Below are 18,625 nucleotides of genomic sequence, written 5' to 3' on the forward strand. Positions count from 1 at the left end.
CTACGTTTGATCCTTCAAATATTTTTCAAGGCATGGGCATTGATATTCATATATTTTTTTTTGTGTGACTGTATTTTATTGAAACACTATGAATTAATGCGAAATTTATTTTATGAGTTATTTATTGGATGCTTAGCATAACCGGGATGTTTCTGCAAGGTTGTGTGTAGGATGTGATACGTGTGGATTGTTACGTTTTTGTGTTTCTTTGTGGTATGTGCATTGTTTTGTGTGGAGATGATGGACTTTTACTCTGATGAATATGATGAATTGTGATAAATGGAAATGTGCATCGGTTGATTACTATTAATTGACGCTCGTCATGCATGACAAAAACATATAATTCGATCGATTAAAACAGATGCCTAAGAAATGATAGCTAAGTGACATATGACACAAAATTTGTGGTGTGTGTCATGTGGTATGTGACAAGAAGACGGAAATTGAAAATTATATTTTTTTGCATCATACAGAAGTGCCAATTTTATTGCGTATTTAAGAATCATAAAAATGCAATAAAAAATCAAGAAGTCAATATATTTTATTACTTAATTCCAAGTCTGCTATTCATCACCTTCTCTAGCTTCTCTTCCAGAATTTTCCCCAAATTTTCCTGAAGCAATTCCTCAAATTTTTTCATCATTTTCTTTTCAATTCCCTTGACTTTCTCATCAAAATTTGTTGACATTTTATGTCCAACATTAAACATGATATTTTCAATTTTATCAAACCTTTCTACAGCTACAGCCTCAAAATTTGCCAACTTTTCCTCAAAATTTTCCGAATTTTCTCTGCAATTTTCATTCGTCATCACCAAAGCTTTCAAGTCATTCATCGAAACTTTCATATCATTTTGTATTGTCTTTAATTTGCTTAATGTGGCCTGAATATCAATTTGATTGGTCTTGACATCACTAATTGCTGCAACTGTGTCACTAACGGTTGATGTGACTTCATTTTTTAATAGTTTTATAGATTCTTGAGTTGTTTTGAGTTCAAGGCTTATTGTGCCGATGAAAGCTGTTGTTAAGTCTTGGACTATTTTATTTTGGACTATTTCAAGATTATTTACAGTATTTTTGATTCCAGTGAGTTTATCGTCCACAGTTTTAATAGATTTGGTCTTTTCTGAGCTAAAATTATCGCTAAAGTTACTAAATTTTGCATCTAGAACTGCAAATTGATCTGTTTGGAAGCAATTTTCACTACTTTTTGTAGTCATTGGATCAGATTTGATTGTTGAATGCTCTGGTTCCGCAGATGTCTTGTTACTAAGGCTCCTTAGTTTTTCAAGTTTATAGCTGATTGGACGAAAATTGGCGAATGTTTTTAACTCTTTTTCTAACTTTTGAATCTTAATTTTAAGCTCTTCAGTACTCAGTGTTAAGGCTTGGTCTTCCAGCTTCCTGACTCCAGCAACAAGATCTAAAAATTCCAAACTTACACAATTGTCTTTAACAACTTTAATAGCTTTTTTGACTTTATCTACGGAGCCATAGATAGTCCATGCAACACATGGAACTCCATTGAACAAAAAGTCACTAAATTGAGTCAAATGATCAAAGACATTTGGATCTATATGAACAAGATTATTCTGAGCGAATCCAATGAGTTTAAGATTCGGATTATAAGCAAACAGATCCTCTTCTAAGACCTGAATCAAGTTGCCTTCCATGTAAATTAAAGTCAAATCAGCAAATGGCTTTAAATCTGTCTGATGAATCTCCTTCAACTGACAATTCAAGATCTGAATTGACTTTAGGTCTGAGAACTTTTGCAGCCCATTTGGAAAGTATTGGATTGTCTTACGTGAAGCATAAAATCCAACAACATCATTGTCTTCCTTGTTTCTTTGATGAAGTCCATTAAATGTATCAATTTGAGCTGACTGTTGAGTTGTAATGTTGGGATCGTTGTCTACTGCACATTGATAGATTCTACCAAGAACTATTAAGGTAGCATCACGATATTTGCAGTCAATTGTAGATGATAATGATAAGGAACAGTGCAATATAAGACACAGTACAGTTCTGGAATATAAGAACATTATTAATTGGATATTGATTCAGTCTTAATGCTTACAATCTTATTGATTTCATTTTAATTGCTCAAATTTGTCGGAGCAATCTTGAAATTTATTGAATTTGAATAAATTAAACGTGATAATTAATCACAAAAATTCCCCGATTTTTTCAAGAGAGTAAGACTCAATTATTGAATAATTTTGAGTATCTGTGTCTTGTGCGAGAGGATTGAGTATAGATTTATGAATTCCTTATCATCTTACGTGGGTAAAAAATCTCATTCGAGCTTAAGCTACGCATCGCGACATCGATGAATAAGTTAGAAAATTTGAAGAGTCAAGTGCGAAAAACTGATAAAAATTTTAGTTTTCCAATCAAAATTTTATTTCTATCCAGCCAGTAAATAACGGTAAAAAATTCAAATTTTCAAATTTTTCCAATTTCTAAGCACACTCCGATCATCAAAAGAAAAGTTTTTCAATCAAAAGTAAACAAAAACAAACCAAAAATACAATTTTTACAGTTATGAGCAAAAATTATTAAATTTTAAAGGAAATTCTGAGAAAAAATCAGTTCCATAAAATGGAATTGCCAAAAAATGACACACAAACCAGACCAAATCGTGAAAATGAGTGCAGATTCTGCCTCAAGTCCACAAAAACTCGAATAAATCTCACAAAAATATGGAAGAAAAAATTTCTGGAACTGACACAAGTGGAACTGCAAATATGTGACAAGCTCTCAAACTTTATCTGCCCGAAATGTTCAAAGCAGCTCAAAAGTGCTCATTCGTACCGCGATAAGTTGATCCAAACACAAAATAATTTATTAAAGGAAGTTGCACAAAATTTCATGCCAGAGCTGATAAATGTAAAGCAGGAAAAAATTGAATATGATGACTTTGAGGAAGTTGATGGACTTGACAGCAAATCTAAAATCAAAGAGGAACTTGAAGACACAAAAGACTTTGAATTGGATGATCATTTATTTGAGGATTACGAAGCATTGAGTTTTGATGACTCGATGACTGTTGAGGATGAAGTGAAGATAGAAATTCAGGAGATGAATATTAGTGACTTTAAGTGTGAACATGAAGGATGTGATGAAGTATTTCCAAATAAAACAAAGCTGAAGAATCATTCAAGACAGCACAAGTCACCAAGAAAGAAGGACAAGTCGGCTATGTGCTCGTATTGTGGAGTCAAACTATGTTCCAAGTGGAGTCTGCAGAAGCATGTAGACAGGTGAGGAATCCAAATGCTTCCATTTTTTACAAATTTTCAATTTTCCATCAACTTCCAGTGTGCACCTTAAAGCTCAAAAATACTTCTGTGACATTTGTGGATATGCAGCAGCTCACCGTTGCCTTATCCGAAGTCATATTAGGACACATTTGGATATCAGTGAGAGAAAGTAAGTCACATGACTTTATGGCACCAGTCTTGATCATAAATCACTTAACTCTTGGATATTTCAGACTTTATTCATGTGATACCTGCGAGTTCCAGTCAATGTCATTAGCATCTTTAAAGTGAGTAGTCGTTAGAGGTTTTTGAGCATAACTTTACTCTAATCATTCAATTTCAGACGGCATGAACTCAATGAACATAAAGGCTTGACATTTGCATGTCATTGTGGCAAAATATTTCGGTATCAGGCTGCATTGCAAGCTCACGTTAAGGTTGTTCATTTGAAGCTCAAAAATCATGCCTGTGATTGTGGGAAGAAGTTTTACAGTCGAGTAGACTTGAATGATCATCAGTAAGTATCTCTAACTTCTTTCCTTAATTCTTTCACTTCCAATGAACTTTTATATCCACAGAATCGTGTCCCATGGCAAAAGTACTACCCTAGAATATGCCTGTGATCAATGCGGCAAGCAATTCCCAACAAGAAAGCAACTAATGAGGCACAAACCCTACCACACGGACATAAAGTTCATCTGTACCTACCATGGATGTGATAAATCGTACATAACAGAACAAAAGTTAGCAAGACATGTGAAGACACATGTTGGTCAGAGGGATCTGCAGTGTCATTTGTGCGACAAGGCTTACTTCTTTACTAAGGATCTGCAAAGGCATCTGGATGTGGCTCATAAACAGGTTTGTGGATCATTAAGGCTAACTTTTTGGAATCTTTATTTTAAAATATTGAAATTTTGTACAGACGACATTCTTTTGTGAGCTGTGTGCCTTCACCAATAACCGCAAAGACTACCTCAGCAATCACATCAAGTCATCCCACGGTCATATTAGTCAACAAGAACGCAACAAAATGGTTGCACGAGCCAAATTTGTTAGAAATTCTGTATAAAATTTTTTGGAGGTCTAGATGTAGATCCATACCATCCTGACTACATTTATGTCTACAAAGCCATCAAACTTTCATCTCAAAACATTATTATTGCTATGAGTCAACAGGTGCTTCTTTAAATGAGATCGATGGAAGTACTTCTTTTCACACAGCTGACAGGCATAGTCACGTTGATTATTGTGGACCTTATAATGTGAATTGAGTTGTGTTAAAGTAAAGAACGCATTGCTGCAGTTCTCGTATTGACAGATGAAGGATGCTGGCTTGTGGTACTTAAGGTGAGCTGTTAAGTGCTTCTGAGTTGAAAATTGCTTTCCTGAAATTTATGAAAGAAATTGTAAATAAAATTTTAAGATGTAAATTTGAGCTTTTTGAGGAACTTACCGCATTGACTGCAGGGTATATCGCGTTTTTTCAGCTAGAGATTAAGTTAAAAATTATTAAATTGGAAGTGGTATGAGTGCAATAAACTTACATGTTGAGATTTAATATGGTTCTTAAGTTGAGATTTCTCTGAGAAGGTCTTTGTACATTCGGTGTATGGACAGGCATGATTTTTAATTTTCTGATGAACAACTTTGACATGAGTGTAATATGAGCTGAATAAAAAGAACTAAGTTAGTGATTCGTATGAAAAATGAAACGTTAAGTAATGTCTAACCTGCTCTGAGTGAACTTCTTCCCACAATGACACAAGTAGGACTTCTTTTGACCCATGTGTTCCATTCTCTTATGCGTTCGAAGTGACATTTTGGATATTGACTCAAATTGGCACTCATCACAGTAGAATCTCTCTCGCTCGCTCTTGTCAAGGTGCTTTTTCATCTAAATACAGGAATATCAACAAAAATTCAATTTCAATCCTCCAATACTCACATGCTGATCAATATTAAATTTAAAGAATCCTTTATAGTCACACAAATCACAATAAAAATTGTAAATCTTAAGATGCAATCTCTTAATATGTTTCGTCAAGTTATGCTTATTGCCAACAACAAGTCCACATTCCGGACAAATCTGCTTATCCTCATTATGAGTCTTTAAGTGCTGCGTCAATTGCTTCTTTGTCCTACATTTCTTTTCACAATTTACAACTGGACATGGAAGTTCAATGCTGGATGTTGAGTGATAAATTGCGATGTGATTTGTGAGGCTTGAACCACTTGAGAATGATTTGTTGCATTCATGGCAGGTCCATTTTGAGAAATTTGGTGATTTTTGAATGTGCTGTTGATAATTTGAGATATTTTTTAGTTCTTCAGATTTTTGGAAAGTTTCTTGGATTTGTAAGCTTGGTGGGACATGGGTTGTCATGTGAACATCAAAGTCTGATGTATTGTCAAAGATTATGCTGCATATATCACATTTAAGTGTCGAATTTGAAGAATTTTGTACTATTTGGTATGAAACTTCATGAAAATGCTCATCATCTATCAAGTGCTCCTCAATTATCTCCTCTTCCTTGACTTCCTCATCAACATCAAGCACCTGATTTACTTCTATATTCCTAGGTGATTCAACGTTTTGAAATTTTATTATGATCGTGTCATTTGTCGGTGGATTTTTCACATTTTCTGAATTTTTGGATTTTTGTGATGAATTTAGGAATTTAATTAGGGCTTTCTGAGCCTTAATCATGTTGACTTTGGCATGACAGAATGTTGTCAGCTGGAAATTGCAGACGACACATATTTTTTTCGAGTACTGATTTGTCATTTTGAGCTGTGAATTAAGATTGAATTAGAGACAATAAGAATTAGATTCATATCTAGTCAGGAAGGGAAGAAGGGTATTCGAACATCCCACCCTTAGCTTTAATCACACAATAAACAACTCACACTAGTTTGTGTAACTTGAAGAAATTTCCTCTCAATACTTTTGTTGATGTCAATCCATTGCTCATCCGGTGCGAATGATTTGAAGCATATCCGACATTTACTGATGTGATTCTCGTAACTGACTTCGTCGATTCTGAATCCTTCCATTTTTACCTGACTTTATGTTTCTTTAAAAATGGTAAATTTCACAAATTCTTGAACATTTTGTTGCTTAAAGTTTGAATTTTATAAAGATTTTGCGACTTTGGACATTGCTGATTGACTCGTCAACAGATTAACATAATTTTTTCTAGAATGTTCTCAAAATTCACTTTAAAATTGCTTAAAAATTAAAAAATAAATTACAACATTTATTGTTTTGATAAAAATTTATTCACATTTGATGCGTACGTTCAGTAAACTCATTTTGTTATTGCTTCCAGTCACCTATTTGCTGAAGTTTACCAAAACATGTAAATAAAAGTCATCTGATTGTTGCTATTAGTCGGCACGAATCAGAAAATTGCGTGAATTGATTTAAATTAAAGATTTTTTTGCATAATTTAACTAAAGTTAGGTTGTCTAGTCAAGGACGAGTATTAAGTTTTGATTCTTGGGATTCAAAAATCCAGTGAATTTATTTTCAAGAATATTGTGCAATAAATCGATAAATATTGATTTGAATCTACCAATAATTTGAAGAAATTCAATCAATTCCGATCAAATACCTCAAAGAAGCATCATAACATTGTTATAGGCAAGTTACCGACTACAACAACAACGCAACATCAATTTCTTGTACTTAAACAAAAGTAAAACTTGTTTTGTGCGATCTTTAACTTAAACATTGAGTACAGACAGACAAGAAAACATTCAAAAAAGGTAAATGACTTCTTATAAAACATTAGCATGTAAATGTTATGAACATTAAGATCGGTGGTCATCTGTATGATGAATTTTGGGGGTAAATCTGAGTTCAAGGTTATCGAGAAAGTTGTGCGATTTTCTAAGTATGCGAATCTGATAAAATGGGTATTTTTCTTCATATTGGGGTGCTAAGCATCACTTGGAAGTGTTTTAAAATATTATGTGTGATCACTTAACTTGGAATGTCCAATTCGTCTCTATAAATCCTGATAAAAATTGGATCTGGTTTATATGATCTTTTTTGTGTATTTTTCAAATTTCTCTTCTAAATTTTCCAAATTCTGTTTACATCTGTTTACCACATATTCTAGAATAATATTCAAATGAACAAGATAATATGAGAAGTGATATTCTAGCAATAACAATGGAAAATGTTTTATCATTGTAAAATGATTATAAGTAGCTAAAAATACGAATTTTTAAATTAGAATCAAAAAGGAAAGAAGTTCAAATATTTACATCATGAATAATAAATTCTTTATATATAGTTTACAATTACAGATAATAACGTATTCATGATAATTCATTTCTATTGTTATCTTAGTTCGTGACAGGTCATTGTCATTATATTTATAGAGATATTCTTGTTAGAAGCAAAAGGGTCCGAATGGGGGTTGAATTAACATACAAAATTTGAGTCGACGTCGTGCTCTGTTCAGGAGACTAACCCTTATGAATGTATAAAGATGAAGCTCTAAAATGTGCACAAGTATTCAAGAGAGCGTGTATGATGGTCAAAGGTTGCTAAGATACTTCTCAACCTAGATTAGATTTAAGTATCAAAATCACCTTCAAAAGTATCAAAATTACCCTAAAACCCAGTCACAAGCAGCAATTCCAGTTCATATGCGTTAAAATTGATAAAAAAAAAATCAATTTTGCCGCTCTCTGTTTATTTACATTTCAATTAAACAAAATTCATTTCCTCTCATAAGTCAACCAACACATGCTGCCCTCACACTCACTGAAAATGAGAGTAAAGAACAACAATATAAAAAAAGTCGAGTAAAATATGAGTTTTATTTTCAGTTAATTGAAAATTTTTCGAGTGGCAGTTTTCGTTTGGTGCTCACAGAAGTTAGTAAAATTATTTTTATTTTTGGGTTCATTTCTATTTCATTTTGTTGTTGTTTTATTGCGTTTGACTTTTTGGAGTGTCTGATTAGGAGAAAATTTTTGTATAAATTTTTTTTTTTTGGATTTGGTAGGGATTAGAGGATTTCTGGCGGATTTAGGGTAGCCATCAATGTGACTTGTCATTTGATGTGGAGTATAATAGCTATACATACCAATTGTGGTTCATTATAGCCTTTGGACAATGCTTAAATCTGAATATATGACAAACTATCGTTCGATAAATTAAAATTCTAAATTTTCATGATTAATTCTTAAAATTTGTACATTTTTGGAGTGAAAAAACTTATAAACAATTCCAAAATATGATCATCTGTGTTTTTTATAGCTCGTGTCAATATCCGCATTATTAGAAACAATTCTAATTAAATTAAAACAAATTAAAGTGCATTAATCGAATAATTCAACTAGCACATAATAATGTGAAATGGTCAATGATCGTCATTTCACGAAAAATCGTCATGACTTCATGACAAATGTACATCAATGTGATGATATGTCTTTCGATTTAGATGGAAGGGCATTTACTGCTAAAATGTCTTAATTTTATAGAATTTTAATCAATTCATAGAAAATATTAGAAAAAATTTAATAATAACAGAACCGGCATGACTAGCAACAATCTCATCAAAATGAGCAATTTATATAGTAATAATTCGTCTGTAATAACATGTAACCGCATACGGCTGTAATTTGTAATAAATTTGTAATAATTAAATGGTTAACTTGACCTTGTGGTTTGTTTGGAGTTTAGAATAAGGAAGTGTGGACTTAAAAGAAGCATTGCTGGGTGTGACAGGGAATTTCTAGTTAATTTTACTAATAACTGTGTAATAAATCAGCATTTGAGACCCAATTGCACCCTTCGACGCTTCACCCTACCTCTATATTCAAAATTACTCACAGATAATCTCAACTCAATCAACATTTATAACTGAAGTGAAATTTGCATATAATTACGTGCTATAACTTGCACTTTTTACCGTAATAATATTCATATGTGATCTTGATGCACTGTAAATGCCTAGAATTAAATGATTTTAATTTTGATAAATTTTGAATTTAGACTTTGAGCACGTTGAGTTAATTATAGCAACTGAATTAAGTGTTATCAGTAGATGAATGGAATGAACAGTTGGAAAAATAAAGAAAAAGTTTAAAATTTGTTGGGATTTGAGGTGGTTGGAGCGCAGTAAGGATTTTTGTGATACTAAAGGTTCCCAAGAGGGATGGAAGGCATACGATTGTCCAATAAGGTTTATATGCCTTCAAAATTGCCAAAAATTGATTTATGAGTTTATTAGCCTTAGATAAGTCATATCATAAGAAATATTGCCAAGCAACAACTTTCTAGTTACATCCATGTCTTTCGAATCCCACTCAAAATGATACAATAAAAAAATAATCTCAATTTTTCCTTATCAGAGATTATTCTGCCTTTTGAAGTTCACAAACACATTCACATGCAGTCCTAAGCTCACTCAATTCAAGAAAGAGTAAAAAATAACAAATTCTGGCATTTATAATGTATAAAGTTCAAATTAAAGTCCACCTGAATAAATACATTGGAATGAAAAATTATCCAGAAATATTGCATTTTTGAATCGTTTATCTCTAGACTTATTTTGTCTTATCTGAACATGTAGATATGACGTCAATTGGCAATTTTTCTTTTGTTTACTTCTTTGTCGTGTAAAATGCGTGATTATTTAGAATAAACAATGCATTTTAAATAGAATATTTAAAAATAGAGCACAGATTTGATTTTTGGATTTAGACCCGTTCACATCCGTTTGGACTCGTTGAGATCTGTATAGAACCGTTCCCATTTAAGAAAATTATTTATTACTAATTGAAATCTAAATTATTTATGAAATGAATCGGTCCGTAAATAACGAACTTTTGATATTTGAAATTCAACCGTCATTGAAAATTTAAATTTTAAAACCGTACAAATGTTTTTGTAGAACCGTATAAAAGTAAATTGTAAGGTTCTCATTTGTAAAAAATATACGTAAGATCGCGACCGTGAAATATTAAGAAATTAATTAAATAGCCGGAAATAAAGGTTAAGCTTAGATGAAATTATAACAGGGAAACATAAATAATTTAATTAACAGGATTAAAAGAACAAAATAAATATAAATTCACTAAACTTTACAAGTGACAACCAAAAAACTAAAATTAATCAAAGTTTAGTGAATTTGTGTATATTGCATAGTTCTTTATTTATTTAACGACGCCACAATTATCAATTAAACAGCTGATCACATTCTCCTTACACAATTCAATGTCAATATTAACACTTCTCATTTTCCCATTCATTCACAGACTCTTTTGTTCACCAAGAAACAAATACAAAGCTTTTTTGGCGGTAAAAAAATCAGTAAATCATGTACGAAGACTTGATGAACCGTGCCACAGCGGCATTTCAAAGTGGCAAGACAAAAGATGTTGCTTTTAGGAAGCGACAATTGCAGGCACTGTTGAAAATGTACGAGGAAAATAAGGAACCAATGGCAAGAGCACTCGCTGCTGATTTGAGGTAATTGACATGCAAAATGCGACCGGAATTGAAAATTTTGAATTTTTAATGACCATTTTTTTTTTTGTTGGACATAGAAAACCAAAGCAAGAGTCATACGTGTGTGAAATTGAATTTCTCATAAATGACCTTAAAAATATGTTAAATGTTGTGGATGACTGGGTCAAGCCTGAATTGGTGAGTTTTCGGTAAACTATTGAAGACTTTTTTTGACTAAATTTGAATATTTTTGCAGCCCAAAAAAGGTCTTGTCAACATTATGGATCAAGTTCTAGTCTATCCAGATCCATTGGGTGTTGTACTCATCATGGGTGCCTGGAACTATCCAATTCAATTGCCATTGCTACCACTTGCTGCTGCCATTGCTGCTGGTAATGTTGCCATTGTTAAACCAAGTGAAATTGCTGTGAATTGTGCAAAAATTATTATGGAAATGTTGCCTAAGTATTTGGATAATGTGAGTCTTTAGGAGGGGATTGCCTTCTATTGGGATTGGATCCTAATTTTGCGTATTTGTTATATTTAGGATTGTTATCACGTTGTCTGTGGTGGAATTCCAGAAACCACAGAGCTTCTTAAACACAAATTCGACTACATCTTCTACACGGGATCTGGTCGTGTTGGAAAAATTATTTATGAGGCAGCTGCAAAGCATTTAACTCCAGTCACATTGGAATTGGGTGGAAAGTCACCATGCTATGTTGGTATGTTGGAAATATGAATCTGAAGACATCAACCTAACATTTTCAATCCTTTTTTTAGACAACAGCGTCGACATTTCAATTGCAGCAAGAAGAATCATGTGGGGAAAATTCATGAATGCCGGTCAGACATGTGTTGCACCTGATTATATTTTATGTACCAAAGAAGTTCAAGAAAAGTTTGTAAATGAAGCGAAAATTATTGTTAAAGAATGGTATGGAGATGATATCCAGAGGAGTCCTGACTTTTGTAGAATCATCAATCAGGCTAACTTCCAGTAAGTATTAAATTGTATCCAAAATTAGACACAAGGCAGTCAATAATCTTTCTTTCATTACTATCTAGACGCATCGCAAAGCTCATCGATGGCGGTAAAGTAGCTCTAGGAGGTAATACTGATCCCGAAGATAGATTCATCGAGCCAACAATCCTTGTAGATGTAAAAGGCGACGACTTAGTCATGCAAGATGAAATCTTTGGACCAATCTTGCCAATCATTAATGTCAGCAATGCATTTGAGGCTATTAAGTTCATCAATTCCAAGTAAGTTATTGGATATGCTTGAATTATTTGAAAATCATGCTCTATTATGATTACAGAGACAAGCCACTCGCCTTATACATATTTTCAAATCGTACAGCAGATCGAGATGCTATCATCAGCAACACATCGTCCGGTGGTGTTTGTGTGAATGATACAATCATGCATATGGCTATAGATACGTATGTGATGGACATTTTTATGGTATTTTCGGATAATTTAGAATTTTTGAAATTTTAGGGTACCATTTGGAGGTGTTGGACCTAGTGGTATGGGCGGATATCATGGAAAGTTCTCTTTTGATACATTTGCACACAAGAAGCCTTGCCTGGTCAAGAAGATTGACAAGCTTGGAGAGAAATTGGCTGAGTACGTTAAGAAAATTTACTCAAAAATTCATAAAAATAACAAAAATTTCTCATTTTAGTGCCCGATACCCACCATACACAGATGGAAAGATCAAGTACCTTAGCTTCCTTACAAAGAACCGCAAAATACCATCAATTCCATACTTTTCCCACGTGCTCCTCTTCGGTCTTGGAATCGCATCCGCAATTCTTGTCCAACAAGCAATGCCTGAAGTATTTAAATTCAAAAAAATTAAACTTTTCAGTTTTAAATAACATTTTTTCATTTTTTTTTTTCTTGGATATTTTGCTGTTCCGTGTGTGACCAATAGATGTAGATGTGAATTAGTCATTTGTTGTACGAAAAAAATGTTATTTTATATTGAAAGTTGGATGCAAATTGAATTTAATTTTATGAGGTAAAGTTTAATACATTTTAATGTTTTTTTTTTTTTTTTCTTTTTGATCAGTTCAATAGCTTTGATTGTAAAAGAATACAGAATAAATCATGAAACTTGTTCCGTACTTGAAGATAAAAGTTGTGTTTTGATTTGCCAATTTGGCTACAACCTCCCACCCCTGATACATTCCTTCTTACTGGTTCCAGACATCAAAAACCCATTAAAAAAATGTAAACTGCTTAAAATTTCTTCCTCAAAAATGATTATTTAAGAATAAAATTTCTGTCTCAAAAATTAACGGTCATAAAAAATTCAAATTTCCAAGTTTACTTGACAGTTTCCCGCAAACTTCTTATTCAGTCGTCTTCACATTGTTGTGATTCTAAATAATTTTAAAGCAAACAATTGCTACAAATATCGTTCATTATTTAAATTTTAAGGCTTAAAACAGCACAAATTATTCATGAAAATGACGGCAAAGTCAGCGACCAACAACAGCGTCATGGACTGTCGTAAGGAACTGTCTGAATTGATAAAGAGAAAGGCAGAAATTTCGGTAAATTTAGAAACTTTTTATTGGGAATTTATGTTTGTATTGTTTTGGGAATTTTGAGGATGTTTTTGTGGATTTTTAGGAACTATTGGAAATATTGACAAAATTTTACAGTAAGCAAAACATCTATTAATTTTTTGCAATTTCAGGCAGACCTAGAGTCACTGGAGCGGCAGATTTTCGCATTTGAGGGTTCATACCTGGAAGATACACAGTTGTACGGTAACATAATCCGTGGATGGGATCGATACTTGACTACAAATAAAGGAACAAACTCAAAAGCTGACAAAAGAAACAGAAAATTTAAGGACAATGAGAGACTGTTCAGTAAATCTTCAGTTACATCCTCGGTAAGATCTGAAAAACTTTTGCATTTGTGTTGGATTTTTTGAAGTTTCACAAAAATTTTCAATAAATTTCCATCAATGTCCCATTTTTCCTGAATTTCTTACAATTCTAATCCACCATTCCCCAATTTCCAGGCCGCCGTCAGTGGAACCCTCACGAACGACACCAAAACTAACGACTCAAGTGAGGAAGAAGACAACATAATGCCAGGAATTGGCAACAGTAGTGTCCATGAGACAACAATTAAGATGGACAATAAGTACATGTTATCACATGATAGCGGTGACTCACTTTACCTTCAAAATTTCAAGCAAAAAGATTCTAAAAGATCTTTTTCAGATTCCGCAAGTCGTCAATCGTCGGCTAATCTGAAATCGAACAAAATGAATCCGAATAAGAAGGCGAGACATAAGTAGAAGATGGGGAAGTGAATGGACTCATTTCTGAATTTTATATTTGATTTGTAAATTTTCATTAATCATCGTTTTAATAAATAATCAACTCAACTACTATTAAGGACATAAAACTGCCTAATTTTAAATTTTCTTAATTTTTTATTCTTAAAATCCAAGTTATTTAATAAAATCTTCATCAAATCTATCATTTCTTTTCAAAATTCTTTTACTTCCACAAGGTGTATTGTCGTCCTCAAAACTCATCTCATTTGACGATCCAACCTGATTCTTTGGCTTATCATCGTCCTGCGATCGCTTCTTATTCTTAAACCGTTTCTTATTCTTTTCCTCTTTTTTGACATTAAATTTCTCAATATATTCAATATAATTTGTATAGTTGTCAGGTTTGAAGCTGTTGTAGTCTTTATGGACTCTAAACATAGTCAGAACTTCATCAACCATGAATGGAAACAGCCACAATACCAAAGGTGATTCACCAGGTGTATATGAACAATCTTTATGATAAAACAAGTATCCATCTAGTTCCGCAAAATCCTCAAAGTAAGGCATACGTTGGAAACAGTGATGAACTCGATGTGGCTGTTTGAAATCATATCCTTCAAGAAAGTCAAGTTTCAGTTCATTTTTTGGTACCCGAATGTCAGTAATACCAAGTCTACATTCATAGAATTTACTTCCAATCCAATATCGTCTGAATGCTGTGTCACAATTTGTCATGTCCCGTCCATCATATTTCATGCAGTCAAGGATATAAATTGTTTTAATTTTCTTGACATAGATGCAGTCAATGATCGTATCGGGTGGAATGTTGGTTCTCACTTCCAATAATTTATGACCCGTCTTGGCATAAAGTTTCGCCAAATGTGGCTTCTTTTCCATGAATTTTGGACGTCGCAGAAATCCCACAGGTTCCTCCGGTGGCAAATCAAAGATTAAAGTTGATCGTGTTCCTTTAGGACATGGAACAAGTAAAAAATCCTCAAGATCCTCTGGTTCCTCCATCATCCACTCAGACATCATTAGATTCTTTGAAAATTCCCATCGGAACTGATCGTCAACAGAATCTTGAGTAATGTCGATATGTGGAACGATTCTCTTTAGATCTTTAAGGTATGACCATTCTTCCTCACGTTTCTGACGCTGATCTTCAAGCACTTGAAGTCGACGACATACTTGAAGTTCATTTAGCTGAGCAATTGCATGCTGACTCTTGTGGAAGGTATTCTGGTCATTTGGGTCGATTACATCGTCCATTCTTGTGAATTTTGAGATGATTGATGTCTTATCAATTGATATTCAAATCAATATTGCTGTTGCTGCTTACTATATCCACTAATCTTTCCGACTCAACCTCAATCTTCAATTTAAAGTCAAATTTTCATCAACTTTTCTTCATTAATTCAAAATAAATACAAATATTTAAGAGAAAATTTTTTTATCACATTGTAAATACGTCTGACTAAATCTTCATATATTGTGACACCACCTCAATGCACCCGAATCGGTTATAAACAACTTCTTGTTTTTATTTTGATTTGCAAAATTGAAGAATTTTTTTTTCAAATTTTTCTCGCAAAAAATGAGTAAATTTGAGATTAATGACATCGACAACTGCTTTGTGTGTGGGGAATACATGGGACCGTTTAAGAATGAGCTGACTGTGGCGACTGGATACTCGGAGAAGACAGTGTTGCAGATAATTGGTGAGAAATATTCTAGAATATTAATTTGCGTATTCGGAGCTAGTTCCTTGATATGTGTTAGATAGGCGTGTTGTTAGGAACCAAACTAGAGTTCATGACTATACTTAAGACTTGTATTGCACAAGTACATGATAATAATTTCACTACACTCTTCAACATCATCTTTCACATATTTTCCAAATTATTATCCAATTTTTTGAATTTCAGAGAACTTCCTAGAGTCCAAAATATCCGACATGATTATCGAAAAAGGAGGAATCTGTCAGAACTGCTTTATAAAATTCAATGAATACGACGAGCACCAAACCATTGCCAATCAAATCCTTTCCGAACTAAACTCAATGCTTACAATCAGAGAATCATATGTAGCACCAAAACAGGAAAAAGACAAAGAATTTGAGATAATTTATAATGCACCTGAAGAGGCGATGATTCAACTTCCAGGAGAATATGAACTAAATCCAGTGCTCGAGGATGACATGCTGACTGAGGAAATAAAACCAATTTTGTATGATGAAATTTCAGACACAAAACCAGTGATTGAGAGGAAACGATCAAGTTATGTGAAAAAGGATAAGGATGTAGGCTTAATAGTGACAATGATCAACAATCAGAAATTCTATAGCTGTGAATTTTGCCAAAAGAACTTCCAAAGTCGATCGCGTCTTCGAACACACCGACAAACTCACTCAACGGAGCGTAACTTTATGTGCCAAGAGTGCGGATCTAAATTTAAGACCTTAAATTGCCTTAAAAATCACTCCAGACTTCATTCGAATGTTTACTTCCATTGTGACTTGTGCAATAACAGATTTAAGGGGAAGCATGAGCTACGATGTCATATGGAAGCTATACATTTAGGCAAAAAGGAACACATATGTCAAATATGTGGGAAGGCATTCTCAAGGGACAAAACATTGAGGCAGCATCTATTGTATCATTATAATGTTAGAAATATCGTTTGTGAAATTTGTGGATTTAAGACTATCAATAGGCCAAAGATGACGAGGCACTTAAAATCGCATAGCGGAGTGAGGAACTATGCATGCAAGTGAGTATGAAAGGGAAATTTGTTGGGGATGTTATCTTTATCAAACCTAATAATTATTCCTAATTTGTAGCATCTGTGGGAAGAGATTCTTGTACTCATACAACGTGACTGCTCATATCAAACACGTTCATTATCATGAAAAAAGGCCGACGACTTCGGAGGATAAGGTAAGAAATAGACCACGATGGTGACGTCTGGACCTTGATATCACTAATTATTAATCTCCTTGCAGCTTCTTTGTACTATCTGTGGCAAAAAGTTCCAGAAAATATGGAAAGTGAAAGAGCATATGAAGGAATTCCACAAAATTATAGAAGAATCAATTGAAATAGTCGATGACAAAAGTATCGAAATTATCGCTGAAAATCAGGAATAGATAGTCAAACTCTTAAATTTCATAGTACTAAGTTAATTAGAAAATAAAGGAAAATGTACAGGAAATTAGAAGTAGAGTATACTTACTTGCCTACTAGAACTATGCTCCGATGTGGACTACATAAGATATCCATATTATATAGCATAACTAAGTATGTGATTCAAAACATAACAGACACAAAAATTCAAATTTCTGAACAAACAAATTCAGTTAAATAATCAGAAATTCTCTCACGTTCTCACTGAGCTGCTAATTTCTATGAATATATTTAGTTCATTATCTCATCCCACAAGTTCAAGTTCGTAAATCATCTCGAAGATGATTTTTAAGTAAACAAAATTTATTTATTTTTTCCATATTTCAGTCAATTAATATTAATTAATTTTCTAGAATATTTCTAATCATCAATGCCCTTGCTGTGGGCACCTTTGCTGGCACATCATATGGAATCACAGCAAGTTGTGACTATGGAACACATGTTGGCACAATGGGACCTCTAACTCGTCCTTATCGCTGCACAATTGCTGATCAACCGGTCAGAGGTGATGTGGTCATCGATAATGTAATCGGAAAGCACGAAGCTGGAAAATCGGACGCTAGTGTTGTTGTTGCAAATGTCAAGAACATCAAATGTGATCGAATTCCTTCAGGACTTGCTAATTTCTTCCCGAATTTGGAGGGAATTTTCGCATTTGCAAGTTTAAAGACAATTTTATTGAATGAAGATTTAAGGCCATTCCCAAAATTAAAGTATATTGACATCAGTCAGAACAGAATCACAAGCTTGCCATCTGATGTATTTGAGGATAATCCTCAAATGGAATGGATTGATATTTCAGATAATCGAATTAAACTTGTCGGATTGGATATCCTTAAGAATCTCAAGAAGCTTCATTATGCCAATTTTGGAACTAACTACTGTATTGATGAGCTTGCTAGAGATAAGACAGACATTGAGAGAACCTTGAAGCCACGATTAGTATCTATGTGTCAATCTCATGATGCACCATATTTTGGAACTACCATTCCTCCAGGTGGTAAGATCAGAACTACAAGTTCTTATGTTATTGATTCATCAGCTGATACAACAACTGTCAAGCCTGGATTTTGGAAGAAGATCTTTGGATAAAGTTTGGATTTAGTAGGGTGTACTGTGTATACTGTATTGGGTATACTAGATGTACTATATTGGGTATACTAAGTTGAGTATACTTGATATAGTAAATTGGATCTGATGTATTCACTGAGGATCCATAAAAAATATTTAATCAAATCCCATAAATCAGCCCTAAAATCTTTTAATACCCCAAATTCTGTAATAACTAACTCAAATTATCTAAAATTAAATAAACAACTTTGAAAAACCAAAAATTTTTTTCTATCCAAATCAATTTTTTGGTCCTGAAAAGGACCGTTTTAAATTTC

At 33.3% G+C, this 18,625-nt stretch overlaps 6 protein-coding genes across 13 annotated transcripts; 3 read left to right on the plus strand and 3 right to left on the minus strand.

Moving 5' to 3' along the window:
• Positions 1-72: 72 nt before the first annotated feature.
• On the minus strand, positions 73-2,411 carry LOC139095217 (uncharacterized). 2 transcript variants are annotated; one of them, XM_070646508.1, is made up of 3 exons: positions 2,083-2,408; positions 1,810-2,030; positions 73-1,425 (listed from the first exon to the last, which is right to left on the minus strand). In XM_070646508.1, exons 1-3 carry the CDS (start codon positions 2,097-2,099, stop codon positions 545-547), a joined length of 1,119 nt encoding a protein of 372 aa, XP_070502609.1. In that variant the 5' UTR covers positions 2,100-2,408; the 3' UTR covers positions 73-544. The 2 variants fall into 2 exon arrangements, with proteins under 2 accessions (XP_070502609.1, XP_070502604.1); XM_070646503.1 differs by having other exon boundaries at positions 73-2,030; positions 2,083-2,411.
• Positions 2,302-18,571, plus strand: LOC139097689 (zinc finger protein 11-like). The gene is made up of 11 exons (XM_070649634.1): positions 2,302-3,268; positions 3,327-3,437; positions 3,502-3,555; positions 3,612-3,785; positions 3,847-4,129; positions 4,194-4,334; positions 15,605-15,773; positions 15,981-16,824; positions 16,895-16,991; positions 17,057-17,529; positions 17,591-18,571. Exons 1-10 carry the CDS (start codon positions 2,607-2,609, stop codon positions 17,198-17,200), a joined length of 2,679 nt encoding a protein of 892 aa, XP_070505735.1. The 5' UTR covers positions 2,302-2,606; the 3' UTR covers positions 17,201-17,529; positions 17,591-18,571.
• On the minus strand, positions 4,131-9,306 carry LOC139095174 (gastrula zinc finger protein XlCGF26.1-like). 5 transcript variants are annotated; one of them, XM_070646465.1, is made up of 8 exons: positions 9,123-9,300; positions 7,895-8,048; positions 6,179-7,778; positions 5,217-6,062; positions 5,002-5,165; positions 4,816-4,939; positions 4,725-4,758; positions 4,131-4,656 (listed from the first exon to the last, which is right to left on the minus strand). In XM_070646465.1, exons 3-8 carry the CDS (start codon positions 6,323-6,325, stop codon positions 4,412-4,414), a joined length of 1,560 nt encoding a protein of 519 aa, XP_070502566.1. In that variant the 5' UTR covers positions 6,326-7,778; positions 7,895-8,048; positions 9,123-9,300; the 3' UTR covers positions 4,131-4,411. The 5 variants fall into 5 exon arrangements, with proteins under 5 accessions (XP_070502566.1, XP_070502557.1, XP_070502549.1 ...); XM_070646456.1 differs by having other exon boundaries at positions 6,179-7,845; XM_070646448.1 differs by having other exon boundaries at positions 6,179-8,048; positions 9,202-9,306.
• On the plus strand, positions 6,849-12,890 carry LOC139095231 (aldehyde dehydrogenase, dimeric NADP-preferring-like). Of its 2 annotated transcripts, none has more exons than XM_070646525.1 (11): positions 6,849-7,039; positions 10,550-10,763; positions 10,841-10,940; positions 10,999-11,220; positions 11,290-11,467; positions 11,526-11,742; positions 11,811-12,008; positions 12,065-12,187; positions 12,246-12,374; positions 12,433-12,586; positions 12,685-12,890. In XM_070646525.1, the coding sequence occupies exons 2-11, from the start codon at positions 10,612-10,614 to the stop codon at positions 12,688-12,690; spliced, it is 1,479 nt and encodes a 492-aa protein (XP_070502626.1). In that variant the 5' UTR covers positions 6,849-7,039; positions 10,550-10,611; the 3' UTR covers positions 12,691-12,890. The 2 variants fall into 2 exon arrangements, with proteins under 2 accessions (XP_070502626.1, XP_070502617.1); XM_070646516.1 differs by lacking the exon at positions 6,849-7,039 and adding an exon at positions 8,056-8,161.
• On the plus strand, positions 13,133-14,254 carry Eaf6 (chromatin modification-related protein EAF6/MEAF6). Of its 2 annotated transcripts, XM_070646630.1 has the most exons (4): positions 13,133-13,309; positions 13,456-13,656; positions 13,789-13,936; positions 13,994-14,254. In XM_070646630.1, the coding sequence occupies exons 1-4, from the start codon at positions 13,217-13,219 to the stop codon at positions 14,068-14,070; spliced, it is 519 nt and encodes a 172-aa protein (XP_070502731.1). In that variant the 5' UTR covers positions 13,133-13,216; the 3' UTR covers positions 14,071-14,254. The 2 variants fall into 2 exon arrangements, with proteins under 2 accessions (XP_070502731.1, XP_070502723.1); XM_070646622.1 differs by having other exon boundaries at positions 13,789-14,254.
• Positions 14,173-15,563, minus strand: LOC139095287 (snurportin-1-like). Its single transcript, XM_070646594.1, has one exon. It carries the CDS (start codon positions 15,322-15,324, stop codon positions 14,227-14,229), a length of 1,098 nt encoding a protein of 365 aa, XP_070502695.1. The 5' UTR covers positions 15,325-15,563; the 3' UTR covers positions 14,173-14,226.
• Positions 18,572-18,625: the final 54 nt, after the last annotated feature.

This window comes from Chironomus tepperi, unplaced genomic scaffold (assembly GCF_022539635.2).
Source record: "Chironomus tepperi strain 1889 unplaced genomic scaffold, CSIRO-AGI_Ctep_v1 contig_34, whole genome shotgun sequence".
Taxonomy (NCBI): domain Eukaryota; kingdom Metazoa; phylum Arthropoda; class Insecta; order Diptera; family Chironomidae; genus Chironomus; species Chironomus tepperi.